Raw genomic sequence first — 17,610 nt, forward strand, 5'->3', positions numbered from 1 at the left:
CACATTAAGAAAATAGGGATCAGAAGTCAAAACTCACCAAGTTATTGGAAAACCAGATTGGTTTAATGTACAACTCTTTCAAAAAAAAAGTGACAATCTTCTCTTTAAAGTGTTAAAACTGAAAAGATCAGTAAGGTCTAGGAAGGAGGGTCGTATGAGCTCAGAGCATACTATTACACACAGAGAGGCCAGAAGTTCCTATCGTAGATTCCAACATGTGAACATATGGGTCCAAACCCACTAGAAATTGTAAGAGAGAATTATTTTCCTTCCATCCAACTTCACTAGACTTACACGGGATTTAATATGACCCAAAATCTCTTCTTAGGAAGGAGGACTGGGATAGTAATGTAATCTGCCTGTCTGAGGATGTGTACAAGCACAATGCCGTAGCTGTGAGAAATAACAAGGAACTAAAACAATACCATTTTTTTTCCGACATCATCATTTCATGAGAGTAGAAACTGACTTTTCCACTTTCTGTGACCTCCAATGCAACTCACATTGTGACTCTTCTTTTTCTGTACGTGGTTCTTACCTGCATTTCAATCACACTGTACATAAATTTTACATTAGGATAGCAGCAGTTCTTTTAAAATAGTAATAGAACAAAGTCTTAGTGAAGGTACTTCAACAGCAATGATGAGAGCCAAAAAAATCCACCCCTGAAAAACCCCACCGACATTGCTTTCTGAATATGTGCTTCGTAAGCATGAAGGACTTGCTTCTAAACCTGGTAAATCAGAGTGCAGCATCCACAACTCCGACAGTTCGGGAAGCTCATCAGCAGTTGGAAAGGTTTAGGATCCATCATCCCAATTTATACTTTTTAGAGAGAGCGTTATATTTCTACTTATCATGGAGAAGACAATGGTAACTTGACATTAAATGAGAAATGAAATGCCCACCCACCAACAAGAGAGGCAGCATCCTTAAATTTGGACAGGCACAAGGGCATCTTACTGGAATTTCATTTCCTTATGAATGTCACTTGGCTTTATCTTCCTTATGACTGGAGGGGTTTTTTGAGCCACAGAATGTTATTCTGTGAAGGAAGGCAGATGAAGGGATAGTAGCAGCAGGAGAAGATAGGGTATTGTCCTAGGGACTAATTGCGCAACTTGACTATCGAATTTGTTAGAATAGGTGAAAATTCCCCACAAAGAGAGCTTAAAACCACTGGCAGAGTTTTCTACCTCATTTCTGAATAACATAAAGTAGAGGTAAACATGATCTAATTGTAGACAATTTGCTAGTCAAAAATCCGTTGAACAAATTGTTCTTTCTGGTATATGAGTTAAAGTTAAGATACTCACACACAAGGGAAGATCATCCCTGAACGTTTATGACTACAGGATACCTGAGAAGCACTAAAAAAACCCCCCCCAAAAAAAACCACCCAAAAAACCAAGGGGAAAACAATGACTTATAAAATCTCTCCTATAAAGTATGGAGCTACAGGAAATGTAGCAATCTGGTCCCAGATGAAGTCAGCCCTGCTTTGAGCAGGGTGTTGGACAGGGTGATCTCCAGAGGTCCTTCCAACCTGAATAGTCCTTGGATTCTGTCAAATGGCTGCAATTAATAAGGTCGTGCCAGACTACTCCAAACCTAAAAATCTGTCTATCTTGGGTCTAACAGCAGAGATGGGCTCAGATTCTAGTGGAAAGGACTGAAGTCCCCACTGAGCACCACAGCTTATCCTCATTCTCAGGTTACCCCATGAGGCCCCAGCTGCCTTGCCCACTTGCCGCCTAGCCCCATACAACAGTACATGGTTTTACCTTACTCCTGTTTATTCGAAAGCACCAAGTGGATGTGCAGCCCCTGAACACTCTGATCTGTAACGGAACGGGCTTGTGTGTGACAAATGAAGGCAGTCAGAATGAGGACACACCAGGGACCCTATCCTCCATCTTCCTCCTTTCCCTCTGACACAAACGCATCGCGCGAACACGACAGCACGCTTCCATCTGCTGAGGGAGCTGCTCTCTTCTCCTGCCACCCTCCCTCTGCATACAGATGTGCTTGCATGTGGATGGCATGCTCCGGAAAGCAGACGCTGCTGGATTTAAATCCCCCTGAATTCTCTGATGGATTAAACCTTAAATCTCTAGTCGTCCTTCTTAATGCCTCAGTAAGTAACACACATAGTGGTTACACTGATTTTCAGCTGAAATAAAAACAAAAGACAGTCAAAATGAAAAAGTCTGAAAATCAATCTGTGCTGCAAGTAGATGGGACACTAAAGCGTTCTGCATTATTTTCTCCCAGCACCCTTCACCTTGCCTAAGGCAAAAGTCACTGGCTGCAGCAAGAAAACTTGCAGGTAGGTACATGTATCAGAGAAGGAATGTACCCTGCACCTACCTGTAACCCTTCAATGGCCAGTTTCAGGATAGACGGTGTAAGCTTGGAGGCTTGCTTGAAGGAGAAGTTGCTCCAATCTATAATTAGAATGAAGCCATTGATCTGAAGCTCCTGATCTTCAATGAGCACTTCCAAGGACAGTAGGATAGCCCGAAGGATATCTATGAAGGAGTTCCTAAAGCCAAAGCAGAAAAAAAAGAAAAATAAATGTTTGCAGTTATCTTCAAACCTCAGGATACTCAGCTTTGCTGTGGATGGGCCATGAGCAAGGGAAGGGGATTTATTCTGGTAGAATTCTTCTGAAAAGAGAGTTGTTTCAGAGGCATCACTAAAGTGCTCCCACTCCAAAACTCCCATTCTTCTGCTTGATGTGATAAGTCCTGCTCACTGGTGGATAAAGCAGACCTTGAATTAAACCTTTTTTATTCTTCTGGCATTTCTTACAATAGATTTTACCTAAGCTACTTTTGGAAAATATTTGTCTGTGGCAAAATGAAATGGATTCAGCCTGTCAGTTAAACCCCTCCTCCTTTGGATATACTTTACCAGTTTTTTGTTTGTGTCTTTTCCCCCCTTCTTATCTTTCTGTTATAAAGAAGAAAATCAGAAAAGGAAATAAATTGGTACTATGCTAATATAAACAGTATGGTCACAACTAGGTTCCCTGGCTTCCTGCTTGAGTGGGGAGAATGATCCAAGGCGTTGCACAAGGAAATTTCATTATTGCCTGATTTCTGCGAACCAAATGCAACATGGAAAATAGCTGCATCCACTCAAAATTGTAACTCTTTATTAATTAGCAGCTACCAATGGCCTGGCTGCAAGGCGCTCCTCAGCTCTGGGGGAATGGTTAGAAACCTTGGAGGCCCTGAAGGAGATTGCAAGTGACAGAGGAGAAAACGTTGAGACATTTTCTTTAATGTGAAACTCTGTGCTCGGAAGCCTGGGCCGCTCTCTGCTTCCATCTCGTGCATTTTACAAAAGTGAGAGTTGGACACTTTAATGACTTTTTCCGTATTTACACCTGAGGAAGCTGAATCAGGCCCTCTTGTCTTCTCTCCTTCCCAGATTTGCAAACAACAGATTACTTCAGAGAGCAACAAGCAAGGAAAGCTTCAGAAAGTACAGCTTAACCTTCTGTAAAATGAAATTGTAACATCCCACTACTGCAGCTTGTTTTACTTCTGCATCATTCTCTAGCTTTGATGAGGCCTGAGGTCTGTTACAGAGAAGGCTCACACCACGTTCTCCCATGGAAATGTTCATTTCATCCTTTTCTGCTGTTTTCTTTAATTTTAAACAAGTCTTCTAAGACTACAAGAGCATTTTTTCAAATTCTGCCTGAGAGATAAAAGCTGTGTGCAGTCAGAACAGACTTCTCCACCATCGAGACGTCTGCCCCTGGGTGGCAATAACAGATGATAAATTTCTATTGGAAGTAAACAGTGAAGTGCTTTCTTATTCTTTCTCTTTTCTCTCAGCAGGTTTCGAGTGGAACTGTACATTCCTTCTCTAAAGACATGGCCCCTTGAAAAAGCTGTTTCTGAACGGTGCCTTCCTGCAAAAGTTAGGAGCTTCTCTGAAATATAGTTGCTGAGGCAACTTGCAATCCATAGAGCTCAAAGATGTTTGTCTTTGTTGCTGCTGGGTACCAGACCACCCCTCTCGTTTGCAGTGACTGTACAGCCTTGACCTTTCCAAGGTGCGTGGGGAAGCTGTTTTAAACGGACAAACCGAAGGAGTTCTTTCCTTAGCAGCATAATCTGAAGGAATGCCTGTTGGATTAGACACTGGCATTTCTTTTTAGTCTAAATTTATTTCAAAAAACCCTGGTATGAATACACTACTCACTGCCCAGCTGAAATGGGTGATGACCTTCAAGCAGCAGCATCCAATTACTAGACTTTCAGTGACGGAAAATGCAGTTGCAACTCTAGACCATACCTGCTCGATATATCCCACACTGCTCTACCCCAGCATCCCTGTTCAAGGGGGTCAGCCTTCCACAAGAACTGCCCCATGGAAGCTCCCAGAGGTGTGTGATGGCTCCAAAACTGTCCTCACACACGTACCAACCTTGTGCACTCTCTTGGTGTCATTGGCACAGAATGATATTAATATTCATGGATTGGGGAAGGCTGACTAATCCAGAGCTCAATTTAACCCCACATGTGCAAATCTTAATATGAACCGAATACTTGTTTTGTGAAGGTGTGAAATCAGGGTCACACTGTGATCAGAACAGGTTTCATCCCTCATTTGTGGGAAGAAGTTTTCTTAATAGAACATTTAAACTCATCTTCACAATCCTCCTACCTCTGATGCTTTTAAAGGCGGTGCAATGATTTCAACAGGGCTGTATGGAAATGATGCATACAAGGTATTTTCTGCAATCCACTTAAACCCTAAATAACAATGAAATATTTCATTTGACTGAGTGCAAAATCTTCCTCTCGGACTCAGTACTGAGGAATTCCAATCTTTGTCTGGGTGTCTACATAAATTACCAGGTTATCAAACAACTACTCACCTGTACTTCCCTGTACTCCCATTAGAAACTATTTGCCTAGGAGACATGGCACCCAGTTTTCTTAGTGCATGACTCATCTGGCTGTCCCCTGCCCAGCTCTCTCCTCTCCTCTATGCATTTGCAGGTCTAAGACATGGTATAGGGAATATCTCAAAGTGAACACAAAGACATTTTTCAGATGAGTACAAGGAGCCATGAAAGCAGCACCCAAGTCCTCCAGGTGGGCTGGCTGCAGGCACACTATTTGGTGAACACAAGGTTTGGACAGATATCAGACAGAGTGCCACTTGTGGCTGAGACCCTCTGCTCCCTCATCTTGAGGCTTTGAGACAAATCATTCAGCTGTGGGACTGATTTGCATCCAAATCATTTTCTATGCATGAACACAGAACCACTTTCTATCAGTCCATCTCTTTTGTTCCTTGGCTTAACGTTCCCTTCCCTTCTCCAGTCCCCCTCACCACCAGTTTCACTCTCTCATACAAAAAGAGGTGAAATAAATTACAAAGGGAAATGTGGAAGGTGCTGTAAGGATGCAGCGTGGAGCCTACTGAAGTGAGCCCTTAATGAGTTACAAAAGACTTGCACAAGCCCCAGAAAGACAAAAAGGAGGAGGGAGAGTGCCCACGTACCTTGGCTGAATGAAAAGGTGTCACAAAAGAGGCTCTTCAAATATCCTTGGGAAAATGGGAAGTTAGGCAAACAGAAGCTAGTGGCAAGGAACAATAATGTAAAACAAAAATGAAGATGGTTTAGCTGAGGGATTTGGTGGAGAGACTAGCCAAAGGCATAACATGACAATAAATAAGAAGAAATTACTTAATTATAGGAGGCATAAGCAGCCTGCGAGAGAATCAAAAGGCTCGGTGGAGTACCAGGGCGCGATGGGAACAATTAAAGGGGATAAAGACATTGCAGGGAAATTAAATGATCTATTTGTGTGTCTCTGCCACCAGTCATTTTGAAGAGATACACGGATAATAAAGCTGATGGACTATTGGAAAATAAGGGGTCAAATAAGACACGCTGCAGGAAAGTAGCATCAGTAAAGGCTTTTCACACGCGTCTCTCTGAGCAGTTAGGCACAGGCTCTGTTTTAGGTGTGCTAGTGAAATTAATTGGATTATTCGGATGGTTAAAAGTATGAAAGTACAGAAGTACTCGCAGCTGAAGCCGTTAAGATTGTCTGGTAGTAAGCAAAAACCAACTGTCACTAAATATCCTGCCTGTCCCACCAGAGAAGAGGCTAACAAATTTTGGACCAGTGTCATCATCTTTGCAGTTGCAGATAACTTGACCGAACATCTCTAAGTGAGGATGCAGAGCTAGCCTCTGTCCTGCAATCATTAAAAAGTGGCTTCATTAAATGCAAATGCAGATAAAAGGTGTTTCTTTACTTGTTAGAAAAAGTCTCAGGATACCAAATTATTACCTTTTAAATGTAACAAAGAAGTGAAGCTACACCATCATATACAACATAAGCTGACGAGACACTAAGCAATATAAAACTGGTTTCATTGAGTCTGAACACCTAAGGAGAGCAGACAGGACAGTGCACCATGATAAAATCCTGCAACCGAAGGTGAATAACGCTCAGCAAGGTGTAAACCTGGCACAGATAACAATGAGGTAGGAGATCACATCTTTGTTCCCTCCTCACACCATAAACCCCCGACGGAGAGCAAAAACGCACCCTTAGCTTCTCGCGGGGGAGAGCTGGCACGGCCCTGCGAAGAGGATTCCCACCGGGAGGAGTGCTCAGAAGGGGATGCAGAAAGAAGAAGCAGCAGAAAAAAAAAATGCTCACGTTGCCCCAAATTATTTGAGCTAATGGAAGCTGAAGAAACTGCAAGGAAGGGCTTAGAAAGGGAGATGTGAACAAGCCGATCAATGCTGGGAGAGCCTCAGAAGGAGCATTTTGAATTGCTCCCACATGCAGCTCAGGGACGGGGTTCATGGAAAGCCCTTGGAATCCAGTCAGCATTGGATTTGAACAGGCATTCCTAAATCATACGAAGTAATTTATTTCAGCAGATGAAGTTCTCCCTTCTGCTCATGTAGTACTGATAAGAAAGCCCTAACTTCTGATAGTGCATTCTTAGAAAACATTTGGGGTTTTTTAATGGATGTGTTTACTTTAGAAATTTAAAACTCACCTCTGCGGAAAAAAACACTGGAAATTACTGACATACAGTCCTTGGGGGTTCGTGTCGGTCCAAACTCATGGTCAAGAGTGTCTGCCCTGGCCCTCTGGTGTCAGAGGGAAATGACATCCAGTTCAACCTCTGCAAGACCTGATCTGTTAGGAAGTTCTGGTGAGGAAAGGTCCCTCACACAAGGCAGCCCCTGGCAGAAGAATAACCAGGAGGAATAGCTGCGAAGCAAAGACCCATGAATAAACCTGGTGATCCACTTGGCTAATCCTGCACCAGAGAAGACGGACAGTGGAGCAGAAGAGCTCACCGCCGACTCATGCGTTGAACAGGGCTCGTTTGTCTCATCTCTCTGAGGTCTGAGTAGTGCATATGTGAGCAGAAATGAGCCAGGCTCGTCTGCAATCCACAGAGAAAATGGGTTGCGTTCACAGCAACATTCACAACAAATATTTTGACCAGCCATGGGTAACTAACTCTCTATGTAGAACAATTCAAAGACATTCAAACTCATTACCTGCAAAAAGATGCATAATTTACTACCATGCAAATTGGAGAAATTCTCATGCAACCTTCTTATTTTGGGGGGTACCAACCCTCTCTTTGTCATGACAAAGTAAGAGACTTTTTTTTAATTTCTTTGCAGAATCAAAATATATGCAGATAAAAATCCTACTGGGTAAAACACAGGTTGCATTTTGTTAATGTCATAGCTCCAAATTAATCTCCTGTCACATCCAGTGTAGCTATCTTAGGCTGTTCCAGTGTGCCAGCTTCAGACAGGCCTCTCTCCTGATTTGTAATGAAAAGATAGCAAGCTTTTCCCCATAGCATCTGTGTAAGCCTATAAATAAAATTCCCAAGTAACTTTACATCCAGGATACCAGACTGGAAAGATAAGTGTACTGATTTTTTTCTTTGGAAATGGTTAGTCCAATAGTGCACTGGGTACAATGAATAGTGTAGGTTGCATTTAACAACGTTAGGAATCCACTGCTTAGCTTATAACTGAATGAAGGCCGATCACCCACAGACACCTGGATGGCTTTGAATTCCTGCTTGGAGTGAGCTGGAAGCCTCTGCCACTGCCAGTGAAGGGGAAATGTACCAGCCTGCAGAAAGAAACTGCATCGGTTTATTCTTCTATCATGCAAAAATTGCTTCTCAGTGGCTTTCGTAAAGATATAAAAATATACCCCCTCGTTATATTTCTGTTGGATGTTCTATATACAAGTATTGAGAGCCGTCACTTTCCGCTTCAGCTGAACTCCATAGCAACCAACAGGTCCTGAATTACATGCTCCTCATTCAAGTCAGTGTTACAAATCTCCACCTACGTAAACTCATTCACATTGTGGGCACCCTTGTCAAAGGAATACTTTGTCCCTGATGTTAATGTAACTGTGCAAGGACCCTTTCTCTGTAATCTGGCTGAAAAACAGGGACCTTTGCAGCCCCTGTGCCTGGGGAGGTGGAGAGCAGGTGGTGGGGATCTTTGCATCCCTGGTGGGACCAGCTTCCACCAGGGGAATGGGGAGGTGACATCTGCTCAGCCTCAGCCCAGGCACTTGTTCCAGCAGGGAAGCAGTGAGAGATAAAGCATAAAACTGCTACACTCCTGAGACCTCAAAAAATCCCTGACCTCTCCAGAAACTTGATCCCAAGTGGATCAGGCAACCGACTGCAACTCAGCGCAGCACAAGCTTAGTGATGGCACAAAAGGAGTCCAGGGGTGCAGCAGGGCATCCCAGCCAGCAGTCTAAGGGTGCTGCAGGCAGAGCACTCAGCTCCGTGCAGGGTGACACCCCTCAGGAGCAGTGTGCTGCTCTGCTTTGCAGCCTGTTACTGTAAGAAAGGCCAGGATTGACTCTCAGGTGCAATATGACTCTTCGTCTGGCTGTGCATTTGTTTTATTCCTTCATGACACTGTATTTCTGAGCTGCACACTGCTGTTTTTCTTGCCTTTTTAGTACTCAGACAATATCATGCTTGCACACTGTACAAATTTCTCTGTTGTGAAGGAATAAGTGACAATCATGGGCAGTGTGTTATGATGAGGAAATGGCCTCAAGTTGCACCAGGGGAGGTTTAGGCTAGGTATTAGGAAAAATTTCTTCACTGCAAGAGTGCTCAGGCATTGGAACAGGCTGCCCAGGGCAGTGGTGGAGTCACCATCCCTGGAGGGGGTCAGGAAACGTGTCGATGTGGTGCTTAGGGACATGGGTTAGTGGGTTGGGTGGGGTTGGGTTGACAGTTGGACTTGATGATGGAGGTCTTTTCCAACCTGAATGAATCTGTGATTCTATGATGCTGTGGAAATTATTAAAATTCCTACTGTACAACTTCTAAATGTAATGAATAAATCAATGCTACAGAGGCACCACAGCAATTTGCCTGGATATTCCCAAATGCATTGTCTCCTGAGAGGAGCACAGGGAAGATGGGCAGAGAGTACACTCCAGCATGAGCACAGCCAGGGAGTTCATGGTGGTTTGTGGTGGGTTGACCCTGGATGGGCCAGGTTCCCACCAAAGCCACTCTGTCACTCTCCTCCTCAGCTGGACAGGGGAGAGAAAATATAACCAAAGGCTTGTCGGTGAGTCGAGATAAGGACTGGGACAGATCATTCACTGATTACCATCACAGACAAAACAGACTTGAATTGAGGAAAATTAATTTAATTTGTTACCAATCAAATCAGAGTAGGATTATATAACCAAATCTTAAAAAACACCTTCCCCTCACCCCTCCCTTCTTCCCAGGCTCAGTCTCAGTCCTGATTTCTCTACTTACTCCGCCCAGACAGTGCAGGGGGATGAGCAATAAGGAATGGGGGTTGCGGTCAGTCCATCACACATTGTCTCTGCACATCCTAACTGCTTGCTCTGGCTGCACTTTCTATTGTACATGGGTCTTTTTCCCTTTCTTAAATATGTTATTGCAGAGGTGCTAGGACCATCGCTGATGGGCTCGGCCTTGGCCAGCGGTGGGTCTATCTTGGAGCCAGCTGCCGTTGGCTCCGTCAGATGTGGGGGAAGCTTCTGGCAGCTTCTCACAGAGGCCACCCGTGTACCCCCCTGCTGCCAGAACCTTGCCCCACAAACCCAATCCACGGTTTCAGGTTAGTGGTCCCCACTGTTAGAAATTTGGGTGATGACATGTAGGAACAGGCTGGTGGTCACAGCTCCGGATACGGCCTGAGAGGCAGTTTTTAATCTCTTGTCATGATCTTACCAGTGCTGAGATACTGTTCCCTCAAAGCACAACTGGAGTGACAATGAACAAAACGAATACTGGTACATGGATGGCTTATGGTTAGCAGGGTTAAGATTGATTACCTCTGTTGTTTTACTTTATTCCGTGTGATTGCACAGCCTTTTCTTGTTCCCTCTTGGCACTGCAATCCATCCTTGCATCACACTAAGATATTTGCTCAATTTCTTGCATCATTGTGTTCCACAAGTTAATTTTTCATTCCAGAAAGGGGAAAGATTTTCTTTTGAACATTATGAAGCTACTGTTTAATCACAGAAAGTAACTATACAGCTCCTTTGTTTGGTTATTAGAAGAAGGTACAAATGGCATCACTGATTCAGCCTCCTTGCTATCATGCTCCTTCCGTATGAGGACAGGCTGAGAGAGTTGGGGTTGTTCAGCCTGGAGAAGAGAAGGCTCCGGGGAGACCTTAGAGCAGCTTCCAGTGCTGAAAGGGGGCTACAGGAGAGATGGGGAGGGGCTCTGCATCAGGGAGTGGAGTGATAAGACAGGGGTAATGGATTTAAGCTGAAAGGGGGTAGATTGAGGTTAGATATTAAGAAGAAATTTTTCACTGTGGGGGTGGTGAGGCAGTGGCCCAGGGTGCCCAGAGAAGCTGTGGATGTCCCATCTCTGGAGGGGTTCAAGGCCAGGCTGGATGAGGCTTTGGGCAACCTGGGCTAGTGGGAGGTGTCCCTGCCCATGGCAGGGGGTTGGAACTTGATGATCTTTAAGGTCCCTTCCAACCCAAACCTTTCTATGATTCTATGATTCCATGTTTTCTCTGTATGTTTCCACTATATCTCCTCTACCTGTGTCTCTACTGCATCTTCAATATCTTTCCGTTTGAAATAGCCCTGCACTCTTGTCTCTCTTCTGATGCAATTACCTTACTTGTTCCTAACACTAACCAATTCCTTTCATTGCTTTCTTTTTTTTTTTTTTTTTTTTTTTTGGACAGTTATATTTTTTTACATCCCCTTCTTTTTAAGATAGTACAATGTGAAGTGAATTCAGTATTCAAGGTGAGTTTGGAATATCAGCATACACAAAATAATGTTATCTTTTCCTATTTATTCCTCCGTCTCATTCTTGATGCACCCTAACATCTAATACCTTTTCTGACCACCACTGCACAATAAGTACACTTCTTAATTGTGCTGTCCATAATGATGTTCTTCTTAAAGGTTAGAAGTAATTGAACACCCAGAAGAAACTGCATAGAGTTCAATAAAGGATAAAAGATCTGGTCACATATTAAAATTCAACGTGTTCTTGCTCTGCACATAGACTTCTTTGCATAATAAACGCTTCTTTTTCAGGTCACTCTAGATTTTTCTACTGTTTTTGCTGATCTTCATTAACCTACACAACTTTCCATTTACTTTTTTGTCACATCTCTGCTTACCTCACCTATGTCTGCCAAAAGAATATCACTGCTGGACATTATGACAACCTAATTTCACCAGTTACGAATCCTACTCTCTGCCTGAAGTATCAGGGCCAGTTCTATGTGCAAGGCAAGAATTCATCTGTATATTTATTAACTTTTCTGAAATGACCTTAATACAAAGTTCACAGGAAGATTTTTGGTTACTGACTAAATGGGATATTTACATATTTTACCTTAGACAATTCTAACAAAATTATCCAATTGCCTCTTTGGTTGCAATGAGTCATTCTTACAGAAGACCTCAATGGTGACTAGATCGAATAGTAAAGTTGAAATCAAATAACTGCTCACCGATGCATATATTTTACGATTGCTGAGTTCAGAACTACAGAAGTTGTATTATTGCTTATGGATATTCAAACAGCACCTGGTTACTCACACAGCACTCATCAATCTAGAAAGCTTTGAAAAATGTAGAAGAATGCCTGGGATTTCATTCAGAATCTCACTTTTCTCTATCTCTGCTGGGAAGTTTAACCGTTCAGCTAAGAAGCAGACTCCTCCTGTGTGCTTGGAATTACAATAACAAACTGCCGCCTGGTAATCTAACGTAAAGCATATGAATAGTCCCACTGCTGCGTTTTGTCTCTGTAGTTGAATTTGTTGGGGTTGCTCACATGCAGGTGAGTATACACATTGATGAATCAGATGTTACAAAAAAACTTTTCTTTGTCTTCTTGCTCTTTGGAAGTGCATGACCTCTATACGCTTTTGAGAGAATTAGATAAGGAGATTCCCTGGCTCCAGTCACGCAATCTTCTAACTCGTAGTTTCATGAAAGTCACAAAACAGACTTAGTTCACCTATTCTGACCTAGTCATAGGCACTGGTTTTGTTATGGGACCCACAACATGACTGTAGGCGTGAATTAGGCCATTTTCCACTCCTGAAGTAGGAAGCTTCATGAGAGAGCACAGCACGGGCACAGTGGGACCTTGAGCAAGCAGGACAGTGATGAACACCTTCCTCCCCTCCGCCTGCCCACAGCACCTCACCCCGGCACTCTGCCGCTGCCCCAGCCCAGCCCCAGCCCCTCCTCAGAGCCAACAGACAATCACGGTGCTGAGCTATAAATCACACCTGCTTCATGATGCTGGGCACTTCTTCCAGCAAAACTATTTCCATTTTTTCCCTTTGTTTCGTTTTCTACTGCACTGCCGTGCTCGCACTGGGACGATTCCCCACATGCAGAAATGAGTCTCGTTCACAGCTTGTGTGCCCTCCTCAATGGCTCAGCACCACCAGCCTGGCCAACGGCTGTTTTCTCAACATACTATTAGTACAGTAACACTTCTGATGTTTCTAGGTACTTCGGGATAGCAAAATAACCGTTTTTTTAATTGAAGATGTATTTGTAGACACTTGAAGTGAGCCATGGTTTAGGTGGCAGCCAAGAGATTTATTTTCCACCATGTCTCCGGGACATATTGAGCTTCTTCAGGGCAGAAAAAAGCAGGCAAAAGGGTTTGTCCTGCCCACCCTGGTGTAAGAGCTGGACCAGGACTGAAGTCTCTCTGTGGGTCAGGTGGGAGCCAGTTCAGGCTTCCTCCTGTATCCTTTGGGAAGCAGGATTGAAAAATACCCTGTCTTCAAGGCAGCTATGTGACATGTAGGAAACATTGAGCTATTTCTCCCCCGTGTCCCTGACTCACAGCCTGACTGTGTTCAGTCCCTGTGAGCCCCTCCTTTAGTCCCAGGGTGCCCTCCTGCCCCAGGATGCAGCCAGCCCAAGCTGCTCGGCCCTGCCCTGCCAACCTGGGGAGCACCAGCGCTCCCAGCCCCAGGGAGCCCCCAAGCCCCTGGCACACTTCTCTTCGTTTAGCAAAGGTATTCAATGCTTCTTTTCTCTTGTCCATTTAGATGATTGCAAATTTTCTAGGGTGGAAGTTCAGCCTTGCTTTATTTTTTCATCCTAGCGTGTTAGGACAGAGTTTAGGGTTGATAGCAAAACATGAACAAATTCCTGTAGGAAATGGGCTGCTGGTGGCCACAACTGGCCAGTATGAGTGCAGTGTCCTTTTAGACACATTGTGCGATAAGTGGTCACCCATTCCAACACTCATGATCTGAACTGGCTGGGTAAGAGATTTGATGCAGCTCCATTTAAAGCCTGTGCATTTTATTCCATGTCACAATTGCCTGTAGGTTACCTCCCTGCGTTCTGTGTTAGTATAACCTTTGCTGTTTGCTGCCTTTCCCTGACTCCAGTGCAGTGGAATGAAGTAGCACAGTGAACTCCTTACAGTTCAGACCTGCTCAGCTAGGACAGGGTTCTTGGCTTGGTAGGTCCAGTAGCATTCAAGAATGGCATTTGACATCCTGGAGACTAGATACTCAGAGTGAAGATGAAGGTGGCTTTACAATAGTTAAATTTCCTTGGATGTAGGGGTGCGGCTGCCGATTAGCAGGGCCAGCAAGAACTCTGAAGGCCCTCCTTGTGCTGTTCTCCTCAACAGCAGCCAACAGGACAGATCAGGTGGCTCCTGCACTGGCTGGAGCGCTCCCGCCTTGAACGTGCAACCAACGCGACGTCTGCACTGCGACATTTCACAAACAGCCACACTCAGCGCTTCAGGAACTCCCTCCCGTGGGAAAATTAAAAAAAAAATAAATTCAACACCTCTGCAAGTAAGACAGACACAAGAAAGTGCCATTGTCCCTCACTGCATCTGCGTGCTCTTCCTGACAGAGCATTTGCTCACCCATACTTTCCTTAATTCTTAGAACTTCTTTTACAGGAGCCATGTCAGCAAGCCCCTGTTGGAGGACTATTTGCAGATGGGCTACCTACCTAGAGATTCTTCAGTTTTCCACATCACAGACAGGCATAGCAACCTGCTCACAGAGTTAGGATACCTGCACTACTGAGTGGTTTCAAACAGGCTCTCATTTGGCAGGAAGGCTGCTCTTGACCTTGGAGGTGAGTTCTGTGGCCACTCTCCCCCTTAGCACATGGTGAGTGGGAGACACAGCTCCACCACAGGGAACATCGTAAGATATCAGAACTCTCCACTGTCAAATATAATTGAGGCATAAAACACCAAGCGTGTATTCAGAATCCCAGATGGGAAAATTGTTTTTACGCAGCATTTCTTATACACAAGGTAGTCTGTTGGACTTTTAGATACCAGAGCTTACTGATAGAATGTATATGTTCTTAAATTGCAAGATATCTTGAGGTGTTTTCTGAGTTTATCCACCTCAGAGGCTTTTGAAAAAGCAAAACTGATCTTAGAAATAGGAGATTGGAAGTTACGTGATAGCATCTCCTAGATCTCCTGCACTGCATGGTCATAAGAACTAGTTTGTCTCTGACTTCTTCAGTAAAAAATCCAGTGATGAGGAGTGAGGAGCCCAAAGAGTGCCTCAGTTACCTCTGCATGTCCTGAACCAACTTAATCATTGCAAAATGTTTTCTAATATTTTGAAATCTAATTCTGTTTAAGATTACTTAATTTGCTTTTATTCTCTACTTCTGTCCCCAAGGAAATAGATAAATTTTTATTTCCACTTTTTTTTTAAGGTAAACTTCTTTATACAGGAAGATTCCTATCCCATCTCTTATTGTCCTCAAATTTTATTAGGTTGTCATATTTTCCAGACTTGTTTTACTGTTCTTTTCCTGACTTAGCTCAGATTTGTCTTGGCTCCTTGGCTTTCAGCATGGAGTCTACATCTCATCTGCCTCTTTTTGAAGTAAATCCCCAAATGATCCTGAATTGCTTTAAAATGAATCGTATAAAATGTTCTCTGAAAGAAGTGAATGTACGTGTACCTGTGCATTCATTTTAGCAGAGAATAATTATAAGATGCTGGAAAAAGGAAAGGCATTGTGGCAGCTATGGCATAGACAAATTGGCATTTTCCTCAGACTTTCAAAGCTCTTTTATTCAAACAGAAGGAGGTTTTATCAGAATGAAACTGAATTTAAATTGCAGTAGCCAACTAAAAGTGGATCACATGTAAATAAGAACATAAGAAATTGAAAGATTTCCTAACGACTCTCCCTAGGTCAGAGTTGATTCCTCCTTTTTTATCTCAGTTTTCAAATGAATATTGCAGTGCATTTGGAAGCAGGATTTTTCAGCATTCTCTTTCCATATAAATCACTTTTCTCCTTTTTTGTACTTGCACACCAGAGGGATGGGATTATCCCTGGGAAAACAAGGCAATGCATTCTGATACAGAGACCTCGCCAAGCGAGAACAGCTTAGATCACAGGCCCACGATAATAGGAGAGGATGGAGATGCCTTGGATAAGGTTATCTCACTCTGGTGTGGGTTTTTCTGGTCAGAAATACCTATACAAAAGAAAATCTGTGTGCTGACAGATACCCTAGCAATCGGAAAGGGTATAGGCACCACCCTGTAGATTGATCTGTGCATATCCAGTATACACGACTGACATCTCTTGGGTGTGCTGGGAAAGGAAGCCAGAGGGGAGGAAAGAAAGCACTGGCAAGGGAAGCATCTTAGTAGTGACCTTGTGGTTTTTCACTCCTTTTATTCACCTTTATTACTTCATCCATATCTGAAATTATGGAATTCAGTCCCTCTATTGACATGGTACAAAACCAGAGGAGCTGAAGTTATGGCTTGGTGGAAGGGAGCACAGGACTATCTATAGGGAGGAACAAGGAGGACACGGGTCTGGCTTCTAGCTGAAATTGAAGAAAATCATATTGGTCTAAAAGGGTAAAAAAAAAAGTCTTGAGCTCCTGCTTGTTCATTAGCATCATCAGCTGCATGTCCTGTAAGGTATGTGAGTGTGCATGTCTTGTAAAGTACGCATGAGAGGGGTTCTACTGGATCAGACCCAAATCCACATTGGGACAGTGACTGGCAGCAGGTCACTAACAAGGGGTTTGAAAAACAGCAGGCTGGCAAGGTTAAAACCAAAAACATATTCGTTTGCCCTGAAAAGTAAATATTTCATCTTGAGTATATTGATACCTTAACTTCAAAAACACAGTAGTCCTTTCACATGTCACCAGTGAATTTCACTTGTCACCATCAATGGACATCAAGGAGTTATTTTTCATTGTGTCTTGGATTTTTGTTTTATAAAATTTAATTGATGTTAAATTCAAAGAGAAACATTTAAAATCAATAGGATAATTTAGGATTAGTTTTGTTTACATAAAGCAATAACATAGCATCTTATGGTTTCAATCAAATCCTGAATTTCGGTCCTCTAAAGATGTATTATGGGATATTATAAAAATAACACATGCATTTTTCAAATAGATTTTTATTGATCATATAGCAGCATAACATGACTTGGTGGTATGATTTATACTGCACATATGAAAGAGAACTGGCAGGACATTTGTTAGTGCATGCACAGACATGCATCATCCACTGCCTGTCTGTAATGGAAAAGTGGAAAACTGATATCAATTTTCTATAAAGAAAAAGGGCTAATGAAGATATTTGCATATTACCTTTCCCTTAAAAATTAATCTTTACTGATGCAAGTTTGCTCAGCATGAGCAGAAAATAGGCAGTTATGTAGGAAATAGTTTCAGCCGGAGGCTAACTGGTTGGCTTTGCACGCTGTCCCCTGCTCCAAATGGACCCTCAGGAAGTTTCCAGATTTGAGATTGTCATGGTCTGGGAGCAAGGGATAGCTGCTTTTTATTGTCCCTGTGGTTGCTGCGCTTATTGAAAATAAAAGGTGTGAGAGTGCAATCATAATTTAAGACAAAATTTTCTTCTTCCTCAAGGAGTGATTCCATTTTCTTCTTTTTAGGAATACATACAGGAAACACACGGTCAGGGCACTCCCATCGGTGCAGCCACAGGAGCCAATGTCTCCCCATCCATTTGCTTCAGAGACCAGCTTCAAG

General features: G+C 43.2%; 1 protein-coding gene across 1 annotated transcript in view; it reads right to left on the minus strand.

Moving 5' to 3' along the window:
• Window positions 1–4,947, minus strand: part of LOC104468575 (clavesin-1-like) — a 64,858-nt gene extending 59,911 nt beyond the window's left edge. The window contains 2 exon segments of the mRNA XM_010082762.1: window positions 2,371–2,545; window positions 4,901–4,947. Coding sequence (XP_010081064.1) covers window positions 2,371–2,545; window positions 4,901–4,947 — 222 coding nt within the window.
• Between the last annotated feature and the right edge of the window lie 12,663 nt (window positions 4,948–17,610).

This window comes from Pterocles gutturalis, unplaced genomic scaffold, assembly GCF_000699245.1.
Source record: "Pterocles gutturalis isolate BGI_N339 unplaced genomic scaffold, ASM69924v1 scaffold2900, whole genome shotgun sequence".
NCBI lineage: Eukaryota > Metazoa > Chordata > Aves > Pterocliformes > Pteroclidae > Pterocles > Pterocles gutturalis.